The 27,015-nt window shown below is 40.3% G+C and overlaps 1 protein-coding gene across 5 annotated transcripts in view; it reads left to right on the top strand.

Annotated features, from left to right (window-relative positions):
- MAPKBP1 (mitogen-activated protein kinase binding protein 1) overlaps positions 1-27,015 on the top strand; it is a 138,451-nt gene that overhangs the window by 46,043 nt on the left and 65,393 nt on the right. For all 5 annotated transcript variants that reach the window (XM_044436370.1, XM_044436369.1, XM_044436366.1 and 2 more), the window contains exons 4-5: positions 19,740-19,802; positions 23,163-23,220. In XM_044436370.1, coding sequence (XP_044292305.1) covers positions 19,740-19,802; positions 23,163-23,220 — 121 coding nt within the window. The remainder of the gene's footprint in view (positions 1-19,739; positions 19,803-23,162; positions 23,221-27,015) is intronic.

The raw sequence follows: 27,015 nt of genomic DNA, 5'->3' as shown, positions 1-27,015 counted from the left end.
CAGGATAGCCGTGGGTACCTAAAAGGCTGAAACACAACTCACCCCTTTCTAAACCTTGGTAGCTTGCTCCCTATTTCCTTTGCCACAGACTTGTGTGTATTCCTTTTTTTACAGTCTAGGCTTTGCTGCATGTCGTTTGGGGGCCAACAACTCTTTCCTTATTTCTGTGCCATTCATTCTTAGGCAGCTGCTTCTGCCACCTCCCTGGCCATATTCCTTCAGATGTCTTCTGCATCTGACTAAAAGTCCTCCCAAGTGTGGTTTTTATTATGCCATTGCCCTGTTGCATTCACAGAATTTTATCCATACAGATGGATGTAGTTCTTCTGTGTTTTCTATTATCTTCCTGATTGTAGAAAATCCAGGAAGGAGAAAATGACAGAATAATTGCACAATGTCTTTTCCTGATAGTGCTAGGAATCCTCTGCACACCTGTATGCCTTTCTCTCTTTTGTAGGCCAGATTTGTACCCAGCAAAGGCTGCAGCCCAAATGGCTGCAGAAGGCAGGGATTTCCTCAAGCTGAAAGTGTCTTGGGGGTCATATCAGGAGCCATGAATGCATGAACACAGGGTCAGCCCCGCTATGAAGCCATCTGAGGCATCCTCAGCAGGGGGAGGGGGAATGGCACTCCCTCTTCTGCTTGAGTGCCCCCCCCCCCAGTGCATTTTGGTCACCTCTGGTCTATACATTCTGCAGCAAATATTTTCCTGTGTTGTCCTTGGAGAAAACAAGTGAACTAACTTTCAACTTACCTTGGAAGGTCTCTCTGCTGCCTTGCTTCTCATTTTAGCTTATTTTAATAGAATAAGCTTCAAGCAACTTCATGAAGGAAACATTTCATTTATCACACCATTAGGTTAGTATTCAAGCTGAGCAAAGTTGTTAGACCTTAAATTACTTTTATTTATATTTTAGCAGGCCAAAGTTCTCTGGTAACCCTCTGTCAGTTTTCCTCCATTCTGCCTCATGCATGGTGTTTTGTTGACATAACTGCTGAGATTCTGTATCCTAGAAACAAGAAGTAAAACAAAACTGAAAAAACCCTCTGAGATTACTGCTGAATAGTACCAAAAAAGTGCAGAAAAGGGAGAAATGCATCTGTCCCTTTGAATCCAAAGCCAGATGCTTTGATTACAAGTCAGCTTGTTTTGTTTGTACTTCCTTTCATTTTTTAAAAAGAACAGTTTACAAGATAGCATGATTAAAAATTAAAATCTTGCCATCTTGATGCAATCTTGTACACTTCCATCTTTAAGTTATAATTTTAATAGACTTCTTTCTTTCTCTTGTGGAACATTCAGTTCACCAAGTGTCTCTTCCCGAGTTGTTAATCATCACCCACTAGGCACGTCCCTGTTCAGGTAATTATTTTAACATGACAGCTTCTAGGCAACAAGTTGTCAGTTAACTTAGTAGGCTTGAGTTTCATCCCTGTAAAATGAGGACATAAGACAAAGATCTTCGCTCATTTTTCAAGCAGGAGCCACTTTGGAGCTAGGCCTGGCCACTGAGGCAGCTTGGCCACCTCCCTCACCTTCCCCTCAGTTAGCTGGAGACTTTTTGGGGCTTTTCTTCCCCACCCGTCTCCACATAGCCCAAGCAAGAAGGTTTAAACAGCCAGTCAGCAGCAGGCAGATTCATCATAGAATAGTAGAGTTGGAAGGAGCCATGAAGGCCATCGAGTCCAACCCTCTGCTGTTGCAGGACAGCAGTTTACACCAGCCAGCTCAGATGACTGTCCAGTTTCTCTTTGAATGTCTCTAGTGGGGGAGAGCCCAACACCTCCCCAGCTTACGAACTGGCTTACTTGGTCCTTCACTTGTGATGGATCTTTTTCCCATCATGGAAAGTGTTCTGTTCTATTTCCCAGGGTAGACAGGCATAACACACTCTTGCATTCTGTTTCCTCTCCACCATAGTACCTGTACACTGTACCACCATGGGTACCTAATCATATTGCTCTTTGCCTCTTGAGGTGCTCCTCATCACGCTTAACTGGCTGATTACTCCTGTGAGCTCTTCTCCTATCCACTCTTCCAGATGCCTGATATCTGATTATTTATTTATTTAATTCCATTTCTGTGCTGCCCCATAACCCAAATGTTCTCTGGGTGGCTTACAGTAGAAGAGCATTAAAAACATACATAAACACATACCTGATCGGCAAGAGGTCTCTCGACATGGCAACCCTTAATCCTCTGCTAGTCCTGATCACAGGAACTGGCTCACTGCAAAAGCAAGCAGGAAAACAAGGCAAGAGGGCCCTTGCTGGGCATGAGTGGATGTTGCTGGGGTGGGGGGAAGAGTTTGTAGACAGCCAAACTTGAAGTCATCAGGAGCTGCCACTGGAGAACACCAACATAATGTTGTTCTACTGTTGCACAATGTTGCACTAGTTTGTATACAACTTGAATCACTTTCTCATACTATTGGCTTTCCTTTCCCCCATTAGCCCTTCCTACAAGTGTTACCTGGTATAGAATCTAATGTTCTAGCTACTTTAGGTGGTTATCCCTCATCTCACTCGTCTGCCAGCTCCTCCATTTCACTGTGTTTGGTTCTAGGAAGGCCACTTCATTTGGTACTGCAGTCCTCATTCAAAGGGCTCCTATTCTATGCTTGGTGATGAAGTGGTGTGGCTGTATGGGAGTGAGGTAGATTTACTGACAATGAGTAGTAGGATAACCATGGCAGTGCAGGAGTAGCTAAGGGGAAACTGAAATGAGGTAGTTCAGGAGAGGCTTTCCTTCAAAGTATTTGAAGAGGTGGCTTGGTATTCAGGGGGTAATGGACCTGGTACAGGCATCATTTAAAAGACCCTGCGGGGTGGGGAACTTGAAGAGCTAGAGGGACACATATCCCATGAACCTTCACCATTGGCTATGCTGGCTAGGGCCGGTGGAAGTCTGCAATCAAGAGAGTGCAAGCTGGAAGTGAGAGATGGCAGCCCAAGATTGACAGACAAATGGTCAAGGAATACCTAGGTGGAATAAATACTTTGAAATCTCCAGAACCCTCATGAACTCCATTCTATAGTCATAAAAGAGCTAGCGGAGGAAATCTCAGAACCACTGGCTATTATCTTCGATAAATCTTGGAAAACAGGAGAAGTACCAGATGACTGGAGAAGGGCTAATGTTGTCTCCATCTTCAAAAAGAGGAAAAAGTTAAACCTGGGAACTACAGACCAGTTAGTCTGACATCAATTCCTGGAAAAATTCTGGAGCAAATTATTAAAAAATCCATCTTCAAGCATCTTGAAGAAAGTGCAGTGATTAATAGAAGCCAGCATGGATTTATCAAAAATAAATCCTGTCAGACTAATTTAATCTCATTTTTTGACTGGGTAACCTCCCAAATGGATAGAGGGAACATTGTGGACATAATCTACCTAGACTTTGGCAAAGCTGTCGACATAGTACCACAAGACATTCTGATAAGCAAATTAGCAAAAACTGGACTAGATGGAAAAACTATTAGGTGGATCCAAAATTGGCTGCTAAATCGGACACAAAGAATGCTCATTAATGACACCTTCTCAAATAGGATGGAGGTAACTAGCAGGGTGCCACAGGTTCAGTTTGGGGCCCAGTGCCCTTCAACATCTTTATTAATAATTTAGATGAGGAAATACAAGGAAAGATAATCAGACTTGCAGATGATACAAAACTGGGTGGAATAGCAGATGATACAAAACTGGGTGGAATAGCAAACACCCTAGAAGACAGAATGAAGACCCAGGGTGATCTTGATAAACTTGAACACTGGGCTGAAAGCAACAGAATGAGATTCAGTAAGGACAAGCGCCAAGTCCTCCACCTAGGAAGAAGAAACCAAATGCATTGATACAAGATGGAGAATATGTGGCTCAACAGAACTGAACAAGAAAAAGAGCTTGGAGTAATTGTGGACAATAGGCTAAACATGAGCCAACAAAGTGATGCAGCAGCCAAAAGGACAAATTTTGGGATGCATTAACAGAAGTATTGCTTCCAAATCATGAGAAGTAGTAGTTCCTCTATATTCCTCACTAGTCAGACCTCACCTGAAATACTGTGTCCAATTCTGGGCACCAAGATTTAAGAAAGATGCAGGTAAATTAGAAAGGGTCCAGCGGAGGGCAACAAAAATGATCCAGGATTTGGAAACACTGGCCTATGAGAAGACACTGAGAAAACTGGGCATGCTCAGCCTTGAGAACATGATATCCCTCTAGTACCTCAAAGGCTGTCACAAAGAGGAAGGTCAACATCTCTTCTTGCTGATGCCACAGTTTAGGATGCAGAATAATCAGCTCAAGTTGCAACAACCCAGAAAAACTTCCTCACTGTCAGAGCAATACAAAAGTGGAACCAGCTGCCTAGAGCAGTGGTGGGCTAGAGCCATTCAAGGAGAAACTGGACAGCCATCTGAGTGGGATGGTGTAATGTGGTGTCCTGCAACAGGAGGGGGTTGGACTCGATGGTCTTCATGGCCCCTTCCAACTCTACCGTTCTATGATTCTAAGTTGTAGGTCAAAACACTGGGAGGACCACAAGCTGCCCACCCCTGTAACTACAGGGATAGAAGAAGATAACAGTCCACAAGTTTGTGCCGTACAGAGAGAGGGTAAAAGAGCTGGGAGCTGCAGCAAATGAAAATCTTGATAACAAGCCAGTGAAGGAACTTGAGAAGTGACCTGATTCTAGTGCTGGGTGGGGTACTCTTGGAGGACACAGAGGGAGAGTTGAGAGGTTGAGAACGTATTTTATGTTTTTGTAAGTGTAATTCAAATCAGCATATGTATCTGTAGATATATATGTGTTGAGGTTGCAGTTACTGATACGATCATTACTATAATATGAAATTTTGCAATGAGTACACTTGCAAATAGATTAAGAAATTTACATCCTCAAGAAATTTGCTGTACTGTAAGGCAATATTAAGGTCAAAAAGAATTAAGGTATTATGAGACATTGTTTTTACTGAGGCTGTATGGAGAAGACGCTGCTGTTCTAGTGTTAGTAATACGTGACTTCGGGTGGCACATCTGGATGTTTAAATGCGGTTCCAGTCACACAGAAGGCCAGGAAAGTGGTGTTTCAATGGTGAAAGAAATAAGCTGGTGAGAAGTGCAGAATCCTCTCTGAACCCACATGATACAAATGTGGTTAATAAGTTGTGGTGGTTTGTTATCCATTTCCGTGCATGCCAGCTGATTTGCATAATTACCCTTGCCAGAAGCAGCTTTTTATGTTGTCCAGTAGTGGCAAGGGTGGGCTTTTGGGGTGGTTAGCAAACTAGACAGAACCTTTAACTTGCTGTAGGGCCATGAGGCCGTTCATTAAACAACCCCTCCAAACAACAACAACAAACAAACAAAAACAAATGCTCTCACATAGTTTGGATAAAAGGAGCAGTCATGGCAATGGGGACTTATTTATTTATTATTTGTTTATTAACGATATTCATATCCCATCCTTTACAAAAAGTCTCAGGACGGCTTACAAACCATAAATAATCAAACAATAAATAATTACAACAAAATACAACATAATAAGCATAACAAAGCATAGCTGAGCATAACTAATAAATAAATAAAGCGTAGCACAACAAGCATGACTTGGATTGATCCCATGGGTGCTACTATGACCCACCATGGCTAAGAAGCCATGGTCAGCTGTGGTAATTGTGTGAGCGAGGCCCTCTGTTGCAAGGCTGTTGGGTGGCTGGTTAAGCATTCCAGCCAACCACACTCATTGAAGTTTTGGGTCTTTCAACTGCAGCTGCAAGACAACTACCTCTTGAAGGTGGGTTATGTCAGGGAACACTCCATACGTAACCCCAGGACAAATTTCTGCTGAATCCACACTAGACTCTGATAGTTCAGGAAATCATCTGCTGGATAAATACTGATACCAGCAAGAGCAACAGAATTGCTGACAAAAGTGCAATGCAATCTTTTTCTTCCATCCCCAACCCCTTATTTTCCTTTCTGAACTGCCTTAGTTTGCATTGCTTAATGCAAACCTCCTGAACTTGGGCAGCCCTTTTCTCCTGAGTCATGGACTTCCACGATCTGCTTTTTTTAATCTTAAGAGGTGCTTTGTAGGTCAGTCATAAGCTATGTCAGCCGGAAAATGACAGCCATCTGTCTCATAGCCAAGCCTGTGGGTGGGGTAGGGAAGTGGATATCAGTGTTTCTCCAGCTAAAAATCTACTTAGCGCATATAGTGATGGAGTCTTAATAGACTGAGGACTAAATCTTACAGTTTTCTGAATGGGTATATTCTTATTCCCAGCTCTGGCCATTGGTTTGTTCAGAAATTTCTTTCAGCTGCATATGATTGTTTAATTCCATAATCTTCTCTTTTTAGAGATCCTTTATTTCAGCTTTCCTTGTATGTAGGTACTTGCATGGTAGGCACATAGGATCAGATAAATGGAACAATGATGCCCAAGATGTAAGACGTGTACTGCACATTCTTAGATTGGGATCATTAGTGCAAAAGTCTGAAAAGCCTTGTGAGAACTTTGTCACTGCTAAAGTGTCTTGCACTGTCAAAATCAAAGAAAATAACTGTAGTTGCTGCCTGTCTGAAAATCCCAGACAGCTTGAAGAGAAAGCATTACACTCTTTTTTGAGTCCAACGCGCATCATATTGTTAATGTTTCATCCAAGAGCCTCCATGAATCCTTTTTCTTTGAAATTTACATGTGTTTTGATTTCTGGGCAATATTAAAAAAATAATGTAAAACAGGTTTGTATTACAAGCCGGTTGTCCCAATTATTTGTTTTCCCCCTGAGGGGAATTGTGTAAGCTTTTGAAAGGCTCACTGGGAATATATACTTTTAATAATTCACGTATTTCTCCTGTGACAAATATTTTTCCCAGATGTCTTTGCCTGCTAAGCTTTTGGAAAGACTCCTGCACCAAGCTGCACAATAAGCTACCCTGCAAATGAACATTATTGTTCTTTTGCACTTCTCTTTTAAATTAGAGTTTCCAAGTTACACATCTTAAGAACGTAAGTCTTTATGTCCACATCTGGGAATTGAATAGTTAGAATCAGTTTGATTCTAGAAATAGTTCAGGAGCCCTAGTCATAATATTTATGCCATGAGACGTAACATGTTTATCTATCTGGGCATCTTCAGAACTGCTAGACTTTTGCACAACTGCTGGTATAATTATGGGGTGGCAGCACCCTATATCTCTTTTCAGGGCCAATAATTACATGGATGAAATACGCAGCATTTGTTGGGGTACAGGGTCCATAATTCCAAACGATCCAAAATCTAACTGATTTTGTTGGGACATACACCCTTTCTGACCCTTCCTACAAGAGAACTGTTCATCATGCTGTAAGGTACATGGCTGAAGCTTGTACCTTACATTAGCAATCAGCATCCTTTAATATCTTAAAATATTTGATCTGATTGCTTTATTTATTTATTCATTCATTAGATTTATATTCCCTCTTTTTAAAAAAAACTCGTCTCCACAACAACAACCCTGTGAGGTAGGTTGAGCTGAGAGTTTGGCTTTACACAGGCAAGCTTCGAATCATACTGTTCAATATGATTAGAGACAAAGCAGTTCCCACCATACGGAGTTAATCTGTATTACAGCTCTAGAAACGTATTAGTATTTCTTCTTTTCTGGGCTTATTGTGGAAAGACGTCTGCATAATTACCAGCAGCTATTGGACAAGGAGCCAACAAACCCCAAGCAAGCAAGATTGCTAGGGTGTGATGTCATTGGCAGATGCAAGCTAAAGACACAGAACACTGTTTTATCAAGGTGTTGTGCATGTTGTATCAAAGAGGTATGTTGAAGACATTAAAAAATCTTGTTGGTGTTGCAGTAGAAAAGTCACTCGCAGAAGGAAGGAAGATCCCTGATGTTGTTGAACATCCTTGGCACAGTATCGGCTATTGAAAAAGTAGGAACTGAATTAACTTTGATAGCACTTGATGAGCAGCAGCTATCCCAGAAGAAATAAACTTATCAGCAAAGATATTAACAGGAGCTGTTTGGAATATGATGAATGTGGCAAGGCTGATGGTAGAAAGGACACCCTCCATGGCACAGATTGTCAAGCAGAGGCAAGGAAGCTACTGGAGAGAAGGCTTATTTCCAGAGATGCAAATCTTTCCCGAATCAGGAAAACAAAAGGGAGCATATGCTTGCTCAAGGAAGAAGCCAGCAGACTACAATGGAAGCAAAGAAACATTTTGAGTAGCGTATTACTAAAGACATCAAGTCCGACAATGAAGAATTCTTTCAATAAATTAGAAGGAAGAAAACAGCTGGAGAAGCAGTTGGATCACAGGGTGAATAAGGAGATTGCAGAGAAGCTGAATGAATTTCTCTTCACATCTGAGAATATACAACAGATACCTGTACCTGAACATATATATTCAGGAAGGGAGTCTGAGGGTTAGAGTTAAGGCAGATAGTATTGTCAGATGATGAAATTTTCAGCCTTGCTGGTGAACTGAAAGGTAATATCACTGGTCCCAGACAATACCTATCCTAGAGTTCAAACATGAATTTGTTGACTTTCTTACAAAAATATGCAACATGTCCCTAAAATCAGTCTATCAGAGAATTGGAGAATGCCAATGGAGCAGCAGTTTTTAAAAGGATTGTTCCGGGGGTGGGGGTGGGGATCCAATGAATTATAGTCTAGTTAGGTTAAATCTGTTTTGGACAAATTGGTTGAAAGCATTATTACAGATAGAATCAGTAAGCACATAAAAGGACAAACCCTGCTGAAAAGTAATCGACATGCCTTCTGCAGTCAAGTCCTGGCTCACTAACCTGCTGGAATTCTTTGAGACTGTCAGTAAAGCATGGACAGGGCAATCGGGTAGACATTATTTACCTGGATTTCTGAAAGGTTGACAAAGTCCTTCACCAAAGGTTCCTGAGGAAATGGAATAGTCATGGAATAAAAGGAGGGGGTCCTCTTATGGATCACTAGATGGTTAAAGAACAGAAAGCAGGGAGTGGCAATAAATCAGCAGTTGTTCCCAATGGAGTCATGTAAACAGTTCTGTCCCCCAGGGTTCTGTTTTAGGATCAATGCTTTTCAATCTGTTCATAAATTATCTACAACTAAGAGTAAGCAGTGAGTTGGCCAAATTTGCTGATGAACCCCAACTAAATTGGATAGTAAAAATCTAAAGGGGATTATGAGGAGCTCCAAAAGACTCTCTCCAGGCTGAGAGAATGGACATCAAAATGGCAAATATAGTTCAATGTAAGCAAGGGTAATACAAGTTGAGCTGCTGGTTGCAGGTTGCAGGTGGCATCATGATTCCTGGTAGGGCAGATGTCCTGGGACTTTGACCCTCTGAACCCTGGCTCAACTATACCATTAGCAGAGTTTCAATCTCATTTGTGGCTTTGTATTGACAAAAGTTCTAGCTACGACAGGCTTTAAACAAGCTTTGAGTGGTATTCTCTTCAAATGCACCCTACACAGCAAGAGTTAAACTTGAGTTAAACTGCCTTTCTAGGTTCTGAGTTTTGGTATATAGAGATTACTTTTTAAAGGCAGGTGATGGGAATTTGGTCCCTTGTAAAATGTCTATCTGTCCTCTGTGTGGGAATATTCAAAAGAACCATTGGCTGTGTTCTTCGTCTATAGAAGATGACAGTAATGGGCCTTTTATTCACCATTACATGGACCCAGTGATTGGAATAGTTTTTCCTGCAGCTGGCTGTGCCTTACCCTGTGCCAAAGGAAAGCAATACGAAATGGCAGTGTTCTAATTTGGACCCCAGTGAAGAAGAGTGGCGACCAACCAACCCCTAATAAAATGGAGCCTTTGACAGTAAGCAGGAACAGATTTCCTTCTCATTCTGCATCATTTGAATGTAGAAAGGAAGCTTCCTTATAACAGAGGAGGGGATCTGCATGAATAAAACCATCTCTCCTTTCTTAATGTCATTGGGTGAGTTATCAATTGGGTAAAACTTTTGGTGTAAAACTTCTTATTAAAATAACACATATTCATCCATGCCAGCTTTGATCCAGGCTCCATTTTGATATAATGAGATGTAAATTGCCATAAATTGGATTTAAGTTAATTCTAATTTCTCACTTGCAAGAAATAGTTACTTACAGTTGTCTGCAGACACTGTCTTGGTACTGCTTTATTTGGAGTAGGTGTTTCAAAACTGCAGTCTGAGGTTGGGGTGGCCTTTTTAGTTTTATTTACATGACTTACTAAAGAAGCAATGATTTGCAGCACTTGAAATATTATCTGCTTTGACTATGGATGTTACACAACTGACTACTGGAGGAGAAAATACAACTGTAATTCTCAGACAGTAAGTTCTGTATTAGGCATGGATAAAGAATTTGTTCCATCAAATTTTTTAATGGATTTATCTAATTTGTAACTTCTAGACCTGAAAATGGATTGAAATCCATTCTGTAGTCAGATGTCTGAATCTTTCAGAACTTCCAATACATTCCACAAAACAAAACAAAACAAAAGGGAACATGCACTCATTTGAAAAATGCATGAAGAAAAATATGTAGCGTTCTAAAGGCACACAAACACACTTTAATCAGTGGGTAGATGTGTTCCAAAATATGCTTGTTTGGAAATATATGCAGAAATATACATGTGTATTACAAAAATGTGTACAAATTTTCATGTTTTTTTAATCACAAGCTTATATGGAAATAGTAGCAAAATGAACTTAACCTCAAAAACAAAACTTGCACATAAAACAAAGGCAACTTGCAAGACCAAGGCTTGACAGATCTCTGCATCCCTAACGTTTAAGGGGTATGGTGCACCTAATATTGAGGGGAAACATCATAAAGTAGATGCTGACAAATATTATGTGGTAGAATATGAAGCTGCTATTTCCACTTCTCTAACTGACCATTGTCTACTTTAATTGACAATGGCTTTCTAAGGCTGTATCAAGTGGAGAACTTTTTGCAGCACCCATGACTGATCTCCATTTAACCAGAGATACCATAGATCAAGCCTGTGTCTTCTATATGCAAAGCATGTGGCCTACCACTAAAGTTCATCTCCCAAGAAATGCAGATGGGTGGGCTGAGCACACCCTAATGATACTAGAATGTCACGGGTGATTGGAAATAGATGCGTGTGTGAGAGGGAGGAAGAGAGATAGACGACTGCACCCTTATACATAAAATGATCTCAGAAATATCTAGTCCTTTGTTGTCATGATTGTTTCCCTGTGTGTGTGTGTGTGTGTGTATCAAAGAGCCCTGTGCAAATGCCACTGTTGGAGTTAGTATCCAGTTTTGGTCTTTGCACAAAACAGAGGGTTACGTGTAAATTATTGTGAGCTACTATGTGCAAGTTCTTTCACGCTCCCATTATTATATATGAAGCAAATGCTTTAGAACTGGGTGGGAGGAACCAAAAGATAAAGTTTGAAAGGGAAGAAGAGTTTGAAAGGATGAGAAATTAAGTCACACCAAAATGTTCGATTCATAGGAACAATTCTCAAACATCTAGTGAATGGAAACATTCTGATATCTTCATTAAGAGATCCTTTCAATTGTTTAATTGTTTGCCAGTACACCAAGTTGAAGTAAATGTGTCATGGTCAGGGAGCTACTGTTCAAGGGCAAAATCAGAAGTGCTCAAGAAAGCCCCGTGGGAGTAAGCATATATACAGGAATTATCACCCTCACTCCATGACTTTTGTTTGAAGGGAGAACGATAGAGATGAAATCCAGCAGTGTACATTGGCACACTGCTTGATCTCAGCAAGCCAGGATCCCCAGTAAACCTATCCATAAATTTCATCTAAGATCTTTTTAATCCTTTGCAATAACTATATCTGATTTGCATAAATGTTAACTTTTCCCACACCTTTGCAATAAACAAGTGCAGGTTGAGAGAGCATGCATGTGCTGTTGGCACCTCCTTTGGGATTATCTTATAATGAAAAGTAGATAAGATTTAAATAATGCTCTCTTATTGTCGCTAAGCATAGGCTTGGTGGTGTTCTTTGCACTGTAGACTCAAGCAAGGGGATGCAAAGGACTATGGCTGCTCCCATTTTGCTTTGAAAATGTATTCCCCCAGGATAAAAGTTTTAGAACAGTTTTCAATAGCAATCCAAAGTATTTTGTTGAAAACATTTGATAATTGTCCACAGGAATTTTCTAATGGCAGTTATTTTAACTGTACCTTGCATTTTAAGTATTTAAATATGGTTGCCTGCTCTTTGGAATACAGGATAGGTTAAAAACTTAGATATATTAGTCCATCTCGTATTCTCTTGCAGTATTATCAGTTGTAATGAGCACATTAAATTGAATACATTATTTTCTTTCTGAGTTTCCAGACACACAGTACCTGCTGATTCGTACAATTAGTTGACTCCACTTATTTCTGTCTCTACTGTGCTGAAGATATTGTGTGTAGTTGCTGCAGCTGCTTTAGTAAGATGGCTTTTTAAAAACAAACCACCTATGGAAGAGCTATTGTCACTAAAGCATGTTTTCATAAACTAATGCAGTCTTTATCTGTGGGATCTTCCCCCTGCCTCAGAATTAATTGGGATGTGTGTATATTTAATGCTCTTGGGAATTAATGCTACTTCAAAAATTACAATATAATTGTATGTTCTCCTCAGGTGTCACCCAGATTTCTTTATGCTTGTTAATTCTGATAATTTGCTGGCATTGGTATTTCTAGTACATTCCATAGAGCAGATGGCTGCGCTGTTTGGAAGACAGTTTTGCTGAGCGGGTTTTGCTGGAGTACAGAATAGCTTTACTTGTTGGGACAATCTTGTTGTGAATAGGAAATGCATGATGGAAAGGTTCTGGAGTTCAGAATGTTTTTACACTTGAATTCGTGACAATGCAGATATTTGTTAAGTTCATAGACTTCTTTAGTCCTACAAAACCCACCCAATATATGATTCTGCACACTGTGTATTGAGGTCATAGAAAAGGCACCATCTGTTTTAGATCTGCCTCTTCAGCGGAACAAAGCCTGCAGCTCTGCTTGACAGGTGCCTTCTGGCAAGATGCTGTGGATCTTTCTGCAAATTTATCATTATAAATGACTGTGGGTGACACCTTGAGATTTTGTTCACCTTGTCTTTTAGGAAGAGGAGGTAAGGGCATTGCTATATAATACTATTGTGAGAAAACAAGGGGCTGTACTATATTTTTTGTAGAACACAGCAAAGTGCAGAAAAGTTAATACATGCATCCTTTAGCACCTGTGTGTATTCCTGGGACACCTGAACCAGTTAGGCTTCTCTTACATATTTGAAATAGTCCAAAGGCATGATATGTACCATTTTTTTCTCTATCACAAACACTGGCTTATTTCTTCAGTTTAGAATTTCTTATTCTCTATTTGTAGGATCATATTTCGTAACATATATTTCTATTATATATATTTAGCACACAAAGCAGAAGATGGTAAAAAATATCATCAGGATCTACAAACTGATCCAAAGTAAAAATCAACATGTCCATCCAACTCCACCGAGCAAATACTTACTTGCTAATTTTTAAATCTGAATTTTCTCCTTAATTTAATTTTGCATGTGAAAATACTTTATATATTAGCTATTTTGGTATGTGGAGAACCCGGTACAATACGAGGTGAAACACAGAAATAACCGGATTGTGCTTAGGACTTTCCTGGAAAATCGTCAGGAGGTCAGCTAGACGTACATCATTGAACTATATCTCCTTCTCCACACCCTCTCAAACCACCGACCGGCTAGGTATATCGTACGAATAGCCTGGTCAGTATTCGAACTACAATTGCTACATGAGTTGCTGTGATAATGTTGGGGGGAAAAAAAATCAAACAGCGAATCAACATCAAGTTTCTCGCGAAATTGAACAAAACGGCCACAGAAACTTATAAAAACAGTGTATGTGATAACAGTTTGTCTTGCACACAAGTTTTTGAGTGGCACAAACATTTCAAGGAACAATGAGAAAACGTGGAAGACGTTGAATGCCAGGGTTGCCCACGCTCGTCTCAGGAACACGTTTTGTGTCAATGGATGAAGTGAAGACAAAAACGGCAAGCCTCTTGAAGAGCCTCACACAAGAAGACTTCCAGCACTGTTTCAGTCAATGGAAAATACGTATGGAGCAGTGTGGAGATGGGAAGGAGAGTATATAGAAGGTGACAATGTTCAGAATGCTGTAATTCATTAATAAATATTTTTTATTACTAATCCGGTTATTTTTGTGTCACACCTGGAATGAAACTCCAGAGACAAAGATTCCAAAACTGACCAGGGAGGGGCACTGGGTCTAAGAAGGAAAAAAAACCCGAAGTCTAGTGCAAGTCAACAAAAGGTACAATGGTATAAGTAAAGATCAGGGAGACCAAATCCATCTTCTTTAATTGGAACCTCAATTGTTTTCAAAACTATTTTTGGTGGAATGGAATCCTAAAAACATTTATGAAACAAAATATTAAGTTTCTGGTAATCCTTAAATATAAAGGCATGCCTCATAAAACATGAACAAGTTGAAATATTACATTCATTTTAAGTGTATTTACCCCATAGATGTATCTTGATAGATGCCCATCTGTCAGTTTCCCATAAGGTCAAATTAACCAACTTACTCAAAATTAACTTAATAATTTATGAAATGGCTCTTGGAAGAAGTATTGCCAGATAAGTAATATTCTCAGCACAAAGTTTAAAGTGCCAATTAGATAACACTCTATGAGGTACATTATCGCCAATACACGAGTTCCAACTTTGACCAGTTAATAGACTAACAAGATAAATGTCTGAAATCATTAACTGTCTGCAACAAAGCCAGAACAGGTGACCAGTGTTCCAAAATAAACAAGGGAAGAAGATCAGCATAGAGAATAAATTTGTATTTCAATGTACTCTGTATCGATCCATGTATTTTGTTGCATAGCACATACCAAGGGTTCCAAACATGAATTGAATATTAGTGAAGACTGAAAAATACAGTTTCCAGGAGATTACAAAGCAAGGAGAGGAATGAAGAGAAGATGGTAATTGGATAGTGAGAATGAGTAAACATCACTGGGTCCAGAGTTTCCTTTATGTTATAAGGAACTAAATGGAGGTTCTGGAATAAGGCATAATGCAACTGAATATTTGGCAGTCCTGCTAACCATTACAAGTCCTATGAAATGCAGCAGACAGATTTTATATCACCTTTCTTGCAAGGAACAAAAGACAGTGGAGATTTTTTTAACACAACTCTGTGAAATAGGTTTGACTTAGAGAGGATGACTTGCCCAAAATTTCCTAGTGAACTTTGTGACTGAGTAGTGATTTGAACTGGCATCCTCCCAGTGCTAACTCAACATGCACTCCCTACCTTCTCAAACCCAGTTTGCTCCAGTTGTGTTGGACCATAACTTTAGACTGGGAATAACCTCAGTCACCAATTGCAAGAGACCACCAGGACTGAAGTTATCCTCATGCTTGGCTGTAGATTCCCAAGCAGGAAGGCATGAGGTAAAGGCGTAAAGAGGGCTTCCTGTAAGTGAGGTTAGGCTAGCCCAGATGGGGGAAAGTGGAAGTGGATCAGCAAAGCTGGGAGGCATATGTCTTTACCCTGAACAAGAACCTCTAGATTTGCTGGGCCTCAGTGTGGTAACTAGAGGCAAAGACTTACAAATAAAGGGTGTTTGAGTTTATCTCAAGAATCTTGTGGATATGGAGGTTATGGAAGTGAGTGGGTTCAGTGTACCCCTTCCTGAGGATGGGCTCACACCAGCCAACACATATGGAGGGCAACACATTAGGGAAAACTGCTCTAACCACTATTCTGCACTGGAGACTTTAACAATAACACTTCAGAAAAAATCTGCAGCTGCTGTGTTGTGTGTATGTCTGTGTACATTGTAAGAGTTTGAGTAGGGCGAGTAGCTTTTTCTGATAGGACTTCTGATTGTAAAAGCTGCTTGGCAACAAATTCCATAGGTGAAACGTTGCCAAGTACCAAAATATTGTTGGTAACTTGTGATATTTCTTTTTGCCACACTTGGGAGGTTAGTCCCCCAGAATGTGTCAGTGGAGCAAGAGAGAAAATAGCAGCAAAAGGGATGTGCTTTTCTGTGTGTCTCTTGAGAGCTCTTTGATGGAACAAAGCTTTTAGAAGGGTATAACAAGGGAAGAGTCAAACCAAGATAGGAATACAGAGTTGGCAAGGGAGAGGATAATTCTAGAGTGCTGCTAAACCTAGAAGATACATGTTTTAAGGAAAGTGAGAAAAGAACGGGGACCAAAATAGAGGAGAGTGGAGATGAGTGCTGCTATTCTCAATGAATCAGATATTGTGACATCTGATTTCTTGCCATCCCTTTCCTAAATTTAGCCTAAATGGGAAAATTCAACCCTTTTGTCTTTCAAGTTTTCCAGAGCCAGTTTCTTTAATTATGTGTTACTTTGTGGCAAACTGCCATAGCTTTGTTCTCTCAACAGTTTGCTTCTGAGACTGAACCAGCCTTGCTTACAGGCCCCAACGTGCTGCTGGAAAAGCAGAGGTCTGTTCTCTTATTCATTATAAAAGGGTATGTGCAGACCCACTGGAGAAGCTCACTTGCCACATTTGAGCCACGCACACCCCATCTCCCTCACATCATGCTCAAGGAAGTTGCTTCTTGCAACTGAGCTGGATTTGCATGGTGCTGACAGACTGGCTTCTGTGTCAATTGCAGAAGTACTCCCCCCCATTCCCGTTTCTCAGAGCATATTTTATGCATCTGAAAACATCAAACAAAAACAGAATGCTAACCAAATGCTTATGCAAATAGCTATGTAGGTGAAATGAAAATCAGATGGCCCACCTGAAGTGTGTGTGTGTGTTTGTGTGTGTGTGTGTGTGAGAGAGAGAGAGAGAGAGAGAGAGAGAGAGAGAGAGAGAGAGAGAGAGGGAGGGAGAGAGACAGAGTTTATTTGGAGCCAGGTTCATTTGTACTTTGCAGATGGAGAAAAGCAGAGCTCATTTCATGGGAAACTTGCCGACACCTGTTCCTGTGTCTGTATAAATACAGACATTCATATGCAGACATAATGAAGGATGTTTCTTGGCAGAAAATACCAAGGTCCTCTCTTTGCACCTTGTTAGAGCACCCAGGAACTGCTATTCCACTTTTGATGTATTCTCTTCTGGTATGTTGGAGAATCTCTAAGGCCCAAACAGACAGTACTTTCAAAGTGTCTACAGGCTAGGAGGGGGCCTTTTCCCACTTAATAGTAAGGCTAGGATGCTTGGTCCAGATCTTAAACACGCATCTACACCCTATGTTCTGGCCCTAATCCAGCTCGGGGTCTCAACCTACTTTAGAAGAAAAAAACCAAAAAACAGTGGTAAGGGGGGCATGAGGAAGACATAGCTGCCAGACACTTAATGTCTGCTTTGGGCTGTACTGCATTACATACTGTGTTATGAGGAGCATTCTAATAATTTAGCACCAGCAACATGTCTTCCGTTTTTAGATCTTGCATCTGTGTTCTTTAAAAAAAATATAATTGTGGAGAGAACTTTGTGGTATCCAAGAGAGAGAACGCTGTATTTCAAGGAGGTGTGCAATTGCCACGTACTTCAGCAGAGAGATTGATGACTTGTAGGTGTGCTGCCATAAATCTGGAGTGAAGATGTTTGAAACTGTACGGTATCTGCATCGATAAGTGGGTTGAGTAAACAAATTGAATAAGATCACCAATTTCTAGTGTATTATGTCAATTCCCTGGGAATACTAACACAAGCAGTTTCAATAAATTGCTTTTATACAGAAAATGTGACTGAGATGGGAAGATTGGTTCTCATAAGCTTGGTGATTATAGCATAGCAAAGTATTAACAATTTTGCTAGAAGCCAAGATCTCTTTCTGAATACAATTTGTCCTTCTTGCAAGTCCGCTTGTCCTTGATATTTATCTTCCAGTTCTGGTAGATATTTCCTTTGCAACTGAATAGTGCTCCTTGTATTATGGAAGTAATGGAGAACTAAAAATGATTGACACTTTCAAAAGAATCATATGGTACAATACCATTTCACAGTGCAGAAGGGGTTATTGCTTGAATAATGTGCGAGGATATACAAACTACTTCCTTGAATATGAATTCCAATGTGTCATGAAATGAGGTGGGTGGCTGTTAAAAAGGGGACTTTTTCTGTTATGAACCCTAGTTATGGAACACGCCCCCCAAAGAGGCTTGCCTGATGCCTACAACATTTTTTTGGTGCCAAACGAAGACCTTTTTATTTTCTTAGGAATTTTAGTTTTTTTGTTTCTGTTGTTTAAAATCTATTACTGTATGTTAAATCTCTGCATTGTTGCTGAGTTTTATTTTGGTTTTATTTTTATTTTATACTGTGGGTTTATACTTTTGAATTATATCATGTTGTGTTTTATGGTTTTAATTGTTGTGAAACATCCAGAAGACTTTGGCTTTTGGGTGGTATAGGAAGAACAGTTATAGGTTAGCAAATTCGTTCTGTTCTCTTTGTGTAGGATTATTTTTTAAGCAACCGTTCAGGTATGTGCCGCTTCCCACACATATCTTCGTTCAGAGGTAGAATGAAGGTCCATCTAGTCCAGTACTCTGTACACACAGTGGCAAACCAGCTGTCCAGAGGACCTCTCACACAGGATGGGTGCAAGACCTCCATCTGTCCAAGCACCTCAGCAACTGGTGTATGCCGACTGGCTCTTTAAAAGATTGCTGTACAGGCTTCTTCAGTCCTGTTTTTTTTACCAATGCAACATGGTTCATGAAGGCACGTATGTGTGCAATTGGTTTCGGATCAAGCTGTCACCTCTAAATCATCCTTGGCATCAAAAGTGGGGTCATGTAGCCCATTGTTAACACATAAGCTATTTGGAAATCCCTGATACTCAGAAACAGAGGTAGTATCCAATTTCTGTTAATGCTTTATTATATGTAACTAAGGTCTTGTATCCCTCTTTTGTGAATCACCCAGTGTCGTGCCTGACGCCCCGGCAGAGGCGGCACCTCACGAGGAGGATTTATGCTTAAGACCCCGTAGCCAAATGTCTCCCCGACAACCTAGCTTGGGAATGGCTGAACAGATAGCCGTGCCTCATCCTGACCCTTTGCCCATTGAGCAAACAGCCGAGCCTGCATCAAAGCAAGGGGCTCCGAGGGAAAAGGCACTATGAGTTCTGCTCATGGAGAGCCTGAGCAGACTGCCCCCCTTCCTCCTGTCACTGAACCTCCTGAGCATGACACAGGAGACACAGGAGGCGGAGTAGACCTTTCCCCGCAGGGCTGCTGTGCAGATGAGAACAGAAGCAGGCTTTGTCCTGCCTCAGGGAGGAAAGGTGGGACCAAGATAGCTAGTCCCTCCTGGGCTCCCTGACAGACGTCACTAAGGAGTTAGCATCTGCCTTGTAAAGATCTTTTCAGTAGAGCTTATCTGTAGAGTTGTGAATCTTGTAGATAAGTAGCAATAAAAGACTTTAATTTTATTGCTCATGAATGTGTGGTTCATTCATGACACCCAGGCAGCTTCAGCCATTGGGTGATATAGAAATGCCATTGAATAATGAAGACTATTCTTTTAAAAACATATTATTTTTTATTGGCCAGACTGGTTCTGAGGACTGTTGATTTTTTAATTGTCTAACATTGTTTTGTCAGTCCCTGCAGAAGAAATGAATATCCTGTTCAGTAACTGAAATTCCTAAACTATTGTGTGTTTTTGCTCAATTAAAAAAAAAATCTTATTTTGTAGGTGTGTCGTTGTGCTGTTCAACCCAAGGAAGAATAAGCAACATCATATTTTGAATAGCTCTAGGTGAGTGAAACCCAAAGCTCTCGCTTACTGGCTTGCCTTACAGTATCAGAAAGGGAGAGTGAAGAATACCCCAGAGAACATGCTCCATCTCTTTCTTATAAAGTACAGCTGGTGATTTCAGGCTTTTAATCCAACTGCACTGCCTTGGAACACTGCGTTTTGCACTTTTAACCTCACCATACTTTTCTACCTCTTCTGCCCCCATTCTACTTTTTTAAAAAAACAAAACCTCCCTAAAACAAAAGAACAAAACACCCCCCCCCCAAAAAAAATGTTGAGGAAAAGATGGAATATCTGCACAACAAATTTTAACTGGTAGCACTAAGTCTCCTTTGTCTGAAAACATCCGTAGAATGAGAATCCAAATGTACGGCTCTAATTTATAACATGTATAAAACATCAGAGTAAATTTAAACAGAAATGAAACTTGCATTGTGGAAGTTCTCAGTTTAGGAGACTGAATTTTAGGGTTGTATTTTCAGTCAATTTTGTGGGCATTTTTGTGCTAATACTGAGAAGTTGATAACTTGAAGTTTGACTTTTTTGTCTTTTTGAATTTTGACAAATGAATTTTAAATTTGAGAAACGTCCGGTGGACACTATCAGAACAAGGATTTATAAATGGTTAAATGATGATAGTATATTTATACCTTGCCCTTCTTCCTCTTGCCAGGAGCCCAAGGTGGCTTACAGAGTTCTCTTTCATTCCATTCATCCTGTCAAGAACTCTGTGAGATCGGTTAGGATGAGAGTCTGTGACTGGCTTAAAGCCTTCCTGTGAGTTTCATGGCTGAATAGGAACTAGATCTCCCAAGTCCCAGTCCAGCATTCTAACCACTATGCTATATGGGCTCTAATCTGATAATTCTTGTGAACTTTGAATGTGTTTGGAGTTCTGAATATGTGCAGAAGTTAATGTGGGGGTCCATTTCCCACCGCTGTCCTTGCAGGGAACAGGCATCAAGATTGTTGACTCAAGAGGAAACAAATTAACTACTCCCCTTTTTCAACTCTGGCTCCTCTTGACAGGGTTATTTTAATGTGATAGATGAACAGCAAAAATATGTCAGTTCTTAGGAAATGCTTCACAATCATAGCACATGCTTTCTTTATGCTTGTGAATTTCTAAAGGAATGAAATGTTTAATTTTTTTTGTTTATATGCAACTCTTTCTGCAAACAAGGCCAGAACTTCTCAAGTTGTCTATACAGGAACTGGCTAGTCCTTGACCTGGAGGAGACTACAAATACAGTCCTATGCTAGTTCCTTGAGTAAGCTCCAATGAACAAAGTGAGGCTTACTTCTCAGTAAGCATGCATAGGCTGTGGCATAAATCAACTTTAAGCATCACTTAACTGTGTTGTCCCTGGAGTGGTCTCTGATTTCAGCAATCCAAGGATTTAGAAAATAGGCTTGAAAGGGTGTAAAGTTCCCTAACCCAAATGATGTAGCTATTGCTGTATAACTGAGTTATGCCACAAGAGCTCATTGTGAACTGGATCCTATCGAGTCAGATGCTCCTTGAGAATTCTGATAACAATGATCAGGCGTGGTGATTCCATGACATTCCAGATGATGTTGGGCTGCAAAGACCTTCAGTCCTAACCAAAGGTAATGATGAGGGATGATGGAAGTTGCAGTCCAAGATCTGGCGGGCCACTGAAAATATATCCCTGATTTACAGGTCCAAAAGCCACAACTTATACCTCTAAAACTTAATCAGTTTGTGTAATCATACACAATCACATGTATGTTCAGACAGAAAAATGTCCTACAACTCTAAACATAGCCATAAGCTTTTTTTCTGTCTAAACATGCATAGAATTGCACTCTTGCGTATTTTTTCAATTAAAGATGCATAAGAGTTATCTTGCATTTGAAAGTTTGGCACTATTCGAGTATTCATGTTTTCAAAGAAACTTTTGCCAGCCTCAGGGACTATAAACTTTGGTTGCTCACTGTCATTCTTGTGATGAGCTCTACATGAGCCATTTTTAAGGGAAAGTAAAACAAAAACCCAGGCTAAGTATGTCCATATTTTCTGGGATTATTTTTTAATAAAATTTTTATTATTTTCTAGCAATAAGACAATAATTATTCCAAATACATCAGACATACTGGGTTGTTATTCTCTTTACAATTAATGTATATTTCAGCCCTAAATATAATCCCATTTCTCTAACCAATGATAAAAAAAGTCCCAAGTTTGATAGTAGTAAGTGTCTTCTTTTTCCTTAAGAGAAAAAGTCCGTCTGTCCATTTTCGCACTGTCCAATATCTTCTTTAGAATCAATTCTTCAGTAGGTAATTCTTCATTCCTCCAGTGTTGAGCAAATACAATCCTCGCCCCTGTGATTACATGTAAAGTCAAATATATGCTTTGTTTATCAAACTCATCAGGGAGAATGCCTAATAAAAAATATGTCCAGTTTAAATATTACAGTCTTTGCAACATTTCCCCAAGCCATCAATTTATTTCAACCCAATATTTTTTGCTTTATCACAGGTCCACCACATATGATAAAAAGTACCAGGTTTTTGTTTACATTTCCAACATCTATTTGACATATTTGAAAACATTTTTGCTGATCTATTTGGTGACAAATTTTCTGGGATTATTGTAAGGAGCTATGCAGTTGATGATCTCCTAGAAAAATGGCATCTCTATTGTTTTCTAATACAATTTTGGTCTTGATATCAAGTAGGAAAACCAAGTATTGTGTCCAAACAGTCAGGGAGATTTGTAGCTGTTTTGAATGAGAGACAAAGTAGGTTAAACATTTTCCTGTTGGATCCCAGTAGTTAATTTAAATTCAGCAAGGTTATTCTGCAAGCTCAGGTGTTAAGGACTGAAGCAGCACACGCTTAACAGAATACATTCTTGCATGTCAAAGTTGTTATTTCTTTCTTGAAGTATTCTCAGATGAGCTGTTGATCTGATCAGATACTTGCATGGCTCCTAATCAGATCAACCCATTGGCAAATACATCAGGGAGACCATCAGCATAACATGGACATGTAACAACATAAGCTGCATTATTTGTCTAGATTTCGCTTGTGCACACCCATGCCAGCAGCATAACCTCTGAGGTTTAAAAGCTTTAAAAATCAGCATTGCTTCCAGTATGTCGGATCTCTACAACATCTATGCAAATGAGAACACAATCTTTGGCAGCCTTTGTGGAACCCGTTTCCTTTGGATAGCTGCAAATACAGGAATCATTAAGTCCACCTGAAAGGGATTGGCTTGCCCTCATTTTCAATCACCCAATTTCACTCTCTACTTGTCTTGGCTTGAAAACACCAACCCTTCACTTTTTGCCTGTGATGTTTCACAATATGCTGTCTTTTCTTATACAGGAAAACCATTACAGCCCTTGCTTTCTCTCCTGATGGAAAATATCTGGTTACTGGAGAGGTAAGTGATGGAGACCAAGAACTTAGCTGGTCATATGGCTCTCATGATCAAGAAACTCAAAGTCTTTCCTCCAACTATTCCAACACATAGAGAGGGCTGGTTTTCCTTCTCTCCCCTCCCCGCAATGGAGAGAGCACTGTCTGTGGTACAAAAAGAGTAAAAATAACTTTTTGCCTGTGAGGGAAAGGGGTCATTTGGCATTATTGTGGATGAACTTTTTTTAATCTTCAGGAGTAGGGAAGATTTGCACTTTGAGAGCAAATTGCTTCTTTGTTAAGAAACATGAGGAGTTCCCAAAGCAGTGACCATGCTGTGCCACCCTCCAGACAATCATCTGTCTCCATGCTGGAGTGGATTCTTTAAAATGGCCTCCCAGCTCCCTGTGCTTGTCTGCTTCTCATTGTACCTTTGCTTCATTGGCTCTTTCCATTCTGATGGGACAACAGGCATTTGGACTGGTTGGGCCGCAGTTTTGAAAAAAGGATTATAAGCTGATTTTCAATGGATGGAAGCTGCAGGGGAGTTATGGTGGTGGGAAAATGTCCAGACAGGGCTCTTGGGCGAGGAAGAAAACACAAACAAGTAGGAAATCGAAATGGTGGGGGAAGCAAGAGGAGCCATGGGAGCAAAGCAAAATAAGAATGGAACAGTTCCAGTTCGCCCCTTGTAGAAATGTGAGAGGATGAGGACTGACTGTAAAGGCCAAAAAGTGAGATTAGGAATAGAAAGGAAAATAGAGATTTGAGTGGCGGAGAAATGAATTTGCTACCTGCAAGGGGCGGGGGAGTGCCTTCTGAAGTGGGTGCTTTGTTGGAATAGAAAATTCTAAGTGGTGTCTTGGAACTCTACTTTGTACTCACTTTTTGGGGCAAGCTACTCAACTTTAAGCCTTGTTAGGATGCTCTGTGTGAAATGGGTGTTTTCTAACTGGCCATTCTTATGACATCAGCCATTTAAGAATGGACAGCTCTCCAGTAGTCGTTTTGTGATAGCATTTTCTCAAAATTCCAAATGTGCCTACAAGCCTAAAATAGTTGGTGACCCAATCCTAAAAGTGGGGGAGGGCACATTTGAACAGCCATAATGTGTGGCCAGGGTCTGAGAGGAGCCAGTGGTTCAGTATGTACTCTGTATACATAGACAGTCAGGTTCTAGCTTTACTTCCTGGTATTTCCAATTAAAGGACACTGAATGACAAGTTTGGGGAAGGGACCATAACTGCTGGAGCTCAATTGTTACTGGAATTCTGTTTTGACCCAGATAGCCCATTACTCATTACATGTACAAGGCAGCTCTTTAGCTTACTGGGAAAATATGTTGGTGTGATTGGATAAAAAAGGATATTTCTCCCATCAAGTGTGCGAAATACGAGGTGTGGCTCACGCTGAAAGTACATAATTATCTTATTACAGTATCCATAATAAGGGGACTCTTAAGTTGTGTCTGTACTATGCTTTAGCCAAAGCAGTTAAGGAGGAAACCAGCACTAGCTCTGCCCTCAGCAGTTTTGCTTTTAGAGGAAATAAAGATTATACATTTGGAAAGATGAAATCAGAGTTGGGATTGGCAGGGTGAGTATCAGCTAAAGGCACAGTGCATGACTTTCCCCTTTACTCATTTAACTGAGGAAGTCAAGGAAATGGACTAAGGGTTCCTTTTGTTGGTTTCCACCTTGGATTTCACCCCCTGAGATGCAAAGAAGATGACTTTAACAGTCATATTTAAATCATGTTTAAAAAGGAAAGGGAAGCACTTTGAAAATAGTGACAGAAATGCTGGTGCCTGTGGGTTTGGCAGGATTTAGTTTAGTTTCTGGCAAAAAATTTCCTCCTTTGAAAGGGGAGGACAAAGATGACTGCATTCAGTTTCTAATGTAGACCAGATACACAATGCTCATACTGTACGTGTTATGAAGCCTGAATTGCTGGATGCTGAAGCCCACAAAAATGTTGACTGTCCTCTTCTTGCCCATGTTGGATGACTGCCATGTATGTCTTCTGAGGCTGATTATTATTGGGCTTCACACACAAACAGTTCTTTATTATCCTGTATGCCTTGGCTTTTAAGTATTAAGTTTAAGGGGTGATTTTGCCACCATTTGCAAATGATAATTAAGCTTTAGATGTTTACCACTGGTCAGCATCAACATCAATCTTAAAGACAGCTAACCTGCAAGTCTGTAGCTGGGTTGATATTAGAATTGGTGGGTGGAATGTTGGATTAGATCCGGGCAAGGGGAGAAAGAAAGTTTCTTTGGAAGCTTGTGAGCAGAGAGGTGGTGATGGCTCCCTATCTTTGTCTGTTTCCAAGCAACTGATACTCAGAATTATACTGTCACTGAACTGGAAAGTAAGTCTGAAATCATCTACTCCAGTCCCTTTCTCACTACAGATATCTTGCAACTGCTGCATCCCTGACTGGTGGCTCACTAGCCTCTGCGTAAAAACTTCTCCCAAATGAGACTCCCTCCACCTCCACCTCCACCTCCACCCCCACCTCGGAGGTGAACTCTCAAACAGCTCTTACCTAATCCTAGTTCCATCTTTAACCCTAACCTTTGACACCAAGCCTGTTTTATTTCAGCTTTCTTTTTCACACCCCAAAGCAATTATGATTTGCCTGCTGTACACCACTAATAGGACAGTTCACAGCACAAATCCCTTTAATTTCCTCTCTTGCCTCACACCAGTTGAGGACTGTGTGTTGCCAGTTTGCAGTGTCAGAAAAAAATCTGACAAAAGAAAGGCTATTTACAAGATTCTAAATATTCTATTCACTGTCTTTAAGAGTCTCACCTTCTAATGTCATTCAATAGTAAAGCCCCTGGTGTCCCTCTGTAATATGATGCATGGAATGGAAGGATTACTGCCAAGCCTGTATCAAAATTGATAGTTGTTTTCATGCAAAGGTTCTTAACATTGTTCCATACTTCCACCGAGGAATTTATTGAATTGTGGATTGGAAAAGGAAGTGAGTACTCACTAGCTTTGGAAAAGAGGAGCCAAATATTTAAAAGTCCAAAGCACAGCACTGTTAGGGGAAAAACAGAAGTTGTCCTCATGTTTGCAAAAATTTCCTAGCAGTTCCTTGTCCACAGTTTCCACCTACTGGTTCTAGACCTATCCTGTGAAGCATGCATCTTCTATATTGCAGCCCTTCAGATGTTCTTCAGGGCGCCGTCACATCTGCCCTTGCCTCCAGGTTTAAATGTATCCAGTTCTTGCAACCATATAACGTTCATTTCTACTAGCCATTGATATAACTCTCCACAGATTTTCCAGATGCCATTGGAAAGCCAAATAAACTAGTGATAATCTCTGCACCCGGGCCCAGCGCTCTTTAACATTTTTGTTAATTATTTGGATGAGGAAGTATAGGGAACAATTATCAGATTTTCAGATGACACAAAACTGGGTGGGATAGCTAATAGCCTGGAAGACATAAAGAAGATTCAAGGTGATCTTGATAGTTGGAGCACTGGGCTGAAAACAATGAAACTCAGTAGGGACAAATGCCACGTTCTGGACCTAGGAAAAAGAAACCCACTGCATCGTTCCAAGATCGGGAGTACTTGGCTCAACAATACTGCAAGTGTGAAGGATCTTGGAATTCTTATATATCACAAGCTGAATGTGAATCAACAATGTGATGCGGCTGCAAAAAGGGCAAATGCTATTTTAGGCTGCATTGATAGAAGCATCACTTCCATATCCTGTGAAGTCCTAGTTCCCATTTACTTGGCACTGATTAGGCCTCATTTGAAGCATTGTGTCCAGTTCTGAAGCACTCCAGGTT

This window comes from Varanus komodoensis, unplaced genomic scaffold (assembly GCF_004798865.1).
Source record: "Varanus komodoensis strain SLA01 unplaced genomic scaffold, ASM479886v1 scaffold3, whole genome shotgun sequence".
Classification (NCBI taxonomy): Eukaryota; Metazoa; Chordata; class Lepidosauria; order Squamata; family Varanidae; genus Varanus; species Varanus komodoensis.
Note: the sequence above shows the minus strand (reverse complement) of the source record. Positions and strands in the feature narration are given on the sequence as shown.